Source organism: Scylla paramamosain, chromosome 22, assembly GCF_035594125.1.
Source record: "Scylla paramamosain isolate STU-SP2022 chromosome 22, ASM3559412v1, whole genome shotgun sequence".
Lineage (NCBI taxonomy): Eukaryota > Metazoa > Arthropoda > Malacostraca > Decapoda > Portunidae > Scylla > Scylla paramamosain.
In genome coordinates this window covers 6877501-6880000 of record NC_087172.1, presented here as the reverse complement: position 1 = coordinate 6880000, position 2500 = coordinate 6877501, and the positions used below count along the sequence as shown (strand labels likewise).

At 42.9% G+C, this 2500-nt stretch overlaps 1 protein-coding gene across 1 annotated transcript in view; it reads right to left on the bottom strand.

The window, feature by feature from the left end:
- The window catches only part of LOC135111493 (leukocyte elastase inhibitor-like), a 15548-nt gene that overhangs the window by 8190 nt on the left and 4858 nt on the right, over nt 1-2500 (bottom strand). The window contains exon 2 of the mRNA XM_064024824.1: nt 1749-2043. Within this exon, the coding sequence (XP_063880894.1) occupies nt 1749-2024 (276 nt within the window). The 5' untranslated portion in view covers nt 2025-2043. The remainder of the gene's footprint in view (nt 1-1748; nt 2044-2500) is intronic.

The following is a 2500-nucleotide window of genomic DNA, read 5'->3' as shown; positions in this document are numbered from 1 at the left end:
AGGAGGAGGAGGAGGAGGAGGAGGAGGAGGAGGAGGAGGAGGAGGATCACGAAAGAGAGGAGAAGTATTGATAGAGAGGAGAAAAGACAAGAGGCGAATGAAGGGAAAACACGAGGATAAAGATGCATATGGAAAACAAAGGAGAGACTGGAAGCGAAATGAAGATACGAGAAAGAATAAAAAGATGCATATCGGAAAGAAGACAAGAAATTGATGTTTAAAAAGACGCAAAATAAGAGGAGATGAAGGAAAAGGTGCATATGAAAAACAAATGAGAGGAAGGAAGCGAAATGAAGATACAAGAAAGAATAAGATGCAAATTGGGAGGAAAACGAGAAATGGGTGTTAAAAAGACAAAATAAAGGAAGATGAAGGAAAAGCGCATTTAGAAAACAAATGAAGCGATGGAAACGAAGTGAAGGAACAAGAAAGAGTAAGAAAATGTAAATGGGAAAGAAAATAAGAAATTGATGTAAAGCGCACGCGCGCGCGCACACACACACACACACACACACACACACACACACACACACACACACACACACACACACACACACACACACACACACACACACACACACAATAAGACAAAGGATGAAGGAAAAAAAAAGAAGAAGGTGCATATGGGAAAGAAAGTTAAATAAAGAACACGTATCCAAGGCCAGAAAGATGAACACGATAAGTCAAAGTACGTTAAAGTTAATGCAGAACACAATAACGCACGATGAAGAGAATAAGAGGATATGAAAAGTAAATAAATAAATAAATAAAACGAGCCCAAGACCAAAAGGAAGAGAAAGAACGAAGATAGACACAATAAATCAAAATAAATTAAAGTTAATAAAGAACACAGTCACGAACAATAAAGAGAATTAGGAAAGGACAAATAAAAAAAAAAAAACAAATAAAAACACAAAACCAAGGACAAAAGGAAGAGATTAAAGAACGAAGGTAAACTCGATAAATTGAGATAGACTTGAGTTAATGAAGAGAATCAGGAAAGGGTTGCCCAGGGGGTAATTAGGACTGAACAAAGGGGGAAGGCGAAGGCAATGTTACGAGGCGGCGAGGCAAACGAGGCAGCAGCAGGGAGATCTATGCACAGCCGGGTCCTGAGCAGCGCCGGGAGTAATGGGCAGCTAATTGCAACGTGCTGGTGATACATACCAAGGAGGGGCAGGAACAGGAGGAGGAGGAGGAACAGGAACAAGAGGAGGAGGAACAGGAGAAAAAAGAATCATATATGTACACATTGAAATTCAGATAAGCACACTAGCACAGTCACACACATACATATTCGTAGATGTACATACATACACTCACACACACACTGAAGCGCACACATACACACTCGTACACACACACACACACACACACACACACACACACACACACACACACACACACACACACACAGACAGACACACACACACATTGAGACAAACACACACGCACAGATTGAAACAAACACACACGGATTGAAACAAACAAACAAACACACACACACACACACACACACACACACACACACACACACACACACATACACACACACACACACATACACACACACACACACACACACACACACACACACACACACACACACACACACACACACACACAACCATACAGATAGATGGATAAATAGATAGATTGATAGACAGACAGACAGACAGATAGATAGACAGATAGTTAGATAGATAGATAGACAGACACAAGAGCACCTACACTGGCCACTCACTCACCTCTCTAATCTGCTGACTAATGAGAGAGTCGCTGCTGGCCAGGAGAGGAGAGAGCACAGCCGCCAGACCCACGGAGCTGAAGAGCAGGTTGTCCTCCTTAGCACTCTCGTTCACCAGCGCCGTGTACAGGTCGAGCGTGAAACCGAAGTGAGCCATGGAGAAACTCTGCACGCTGGGTGACGGCGCCCCCTTAGCAAGAGGCGCCCACTCCACTGCCACCATCACTGCGCTGGCTGCCACCCACGCCACCCACACTGTCACCCGCGCCACGCCCATGCCACCGAGATCTAGTTTCCTGTGAATGCGTTCGTGTGTCTTTGGGTCTCGGGAACTGTGAGTTTTGGACATTTTTAGAAGTGTGTGGTCGCGGTTGTTGTGAGTTTTCAAATGGGTTTTCAAGTTTTTTTTTTTTTTAAGGGTGTTTTTAAGGGGGTTTTAAAGGTGTTTTTAAAGGGGTGTTCAAATTTTCAAGGTGGTTCTCAAAGGTGTTTTCAAGGGTGTTTTTCAAGGTTGTTTGCAAGGAGTTTTCAGGGTGTTTTCAAGTGATTTTGGAAGGGGTTTTCAAGGGGTTTTCAAGGAGGGTTTCAAGGTAGTTTTCAAGGGTGTTTTAAAAGGGTGTTTTCAAGGGTGTTTTCAAATGTTATCAAGGATGAATTCAAGTGTTTTCAGCGCTTTCAAGTGTGTTTTCAAGGGTGCTTTCATGATTCTACTGATAGTTTAAACCTTTCACTGGTGTAATTGTTCTTTGTTAT